General features: G+C 33.1%; 1 protein-coding gene across 1 annotated transcript in view; it reads right to left on the minus strand.

The window, feature by feature from the left end:
- Nucleotides 1-266: 266 nt before the first annotated feature.
- The window catches only part of TRIADDRAFT_62781 (uncharacterized protein), a gene marked incomplete at both ends in the record, with an annotated part of 2,484 nt that continues 1,370 nt past the window's right edge, over nt 267-1,380 (minus strand). The window contains one exon of the mRNA XM_002118734.1: nt 267-756. Within this exon, the coding sequence (XP_002118770.1) occupies nt 267-756 (490 nt within the window). The remainder of the gene's footprint in view (nt 757-1,380) is intronic.

The raw sequence follows: 1,380 nt of genomic DNA on the forward strand, positions 1-1,380 counted from the left end.
CACTGTGTAACCTTGGGATATTTCTCGAAGCTGTCATAAAAGTTGATGTACTCGTGTGCACGACTCTTCTTCACATGGCAATTGGAATTTATCCACTCGTTGAAGTTTCCTGAACCGTACTTCTTTTCGAGAGCGAATACAGCTTTGGCCTCATACAAATAACGGCCGTAACGGAAGGCTTTGCATCCTTTGTTCACATTCATCTATTTTCGTTTTGCAATCATCTAATGTTTTCGGTTGCACACTTAGATCAGACAGAGTCCTGATTAAACCATGAGTTGCTGGTTGCCACTTCTCATGTAACTCCTTAATAATTTCTGATTCCTGACTTCCACTGCTAGTTCTTTTTCGTTTAGTCTTTTCAATAGGCACATTAAGAAATGATATTCTGGTATTTTAGGGATATCATCTGTGTTTATCTCCGGGAAAGCAGTTTCTAGCTTTCTCATAACTTCACTATCATTATTCATCAAGGAAACATACACATTATTGTTGTGTTTAAGACATCTTACATACAGATCTATCCAATACTTCGCGTATCCATGTATTGCTTCATTTACGATTTTTACCATATGGTCTGTGTCGTCAGTGCCTAAATAGTTCATATTTTGAAAAACAAAAAAGCTTTCTTTAATTCTGTCATAGTCTATTGATTGAACAGAATCCATCTCCATTTGTTCGTCATCATTCTCTTTTTTAAAAAGTACTTGAAGTGCTGTTTCATCATCCATCTTAAAAATAACTGCAGAGTGTGAACTTTAAAACAAATTATTAAAATTTGATCTAGTTTATGAAAGTTAAAAATGATCAAAATTGTTTGCTGATATCTACAGCATGAGCTAAGTAAATATGCAAGTCTTCAATGGAATGTGTTCGATTGTTAAATCAAATTAAACACTATTCAAATCTTCGATAGGAATCCATGAATTAAAATCTTTAGAATAGCCCTTCCATTTAACCAATGCTAATCCTTTACTTTTATCTTTCCTAATTACTCTTTCAATACGATATTTATTTTGCTTAGTTTTCTGCAATTCAGCTTCATTAAATGATCCTTTAATGGATTCATCATTGAGATCTTTCAACTTATATGTAATAGGATCGGTTTGCTGGATTGATTCTATAACAAAAATTTCCTCTGTCCAATTGGGCGTGTAACCCTTGTCAAACACTTTTCTTTTATACTTTGAAATTCGCACTCTGTCACCAACTTTAAATTTCGTTTTTTTACTTAAAGATTCAATGTTTCCATGCAAATTGTGCCTTGTTTGAATCTCATTTACTATCTTACTACCTTCCACTGGAGTCATTTTGATACTACTGTGTTCCGAATTATTATACTGTTCAATGAGTTTCTGTAAAATATCAATGTATTTGTTA

The sequence above is a fragment of the Trichoplax adhaerens genome, genomic scaffold, assembly GCF_000150275.1.
Source record: "Trichoplax adhaerens TRIADscaffold_808 genomic scaffold, whole genome shotgun sequence".
Lineage (NCBI taxonomy): Eukaryota > Metazoa > Placozoa > Uniplacotomia > Trichoplacea > Trichoplacidae > Trichoplax > Trichoplax adhaerens.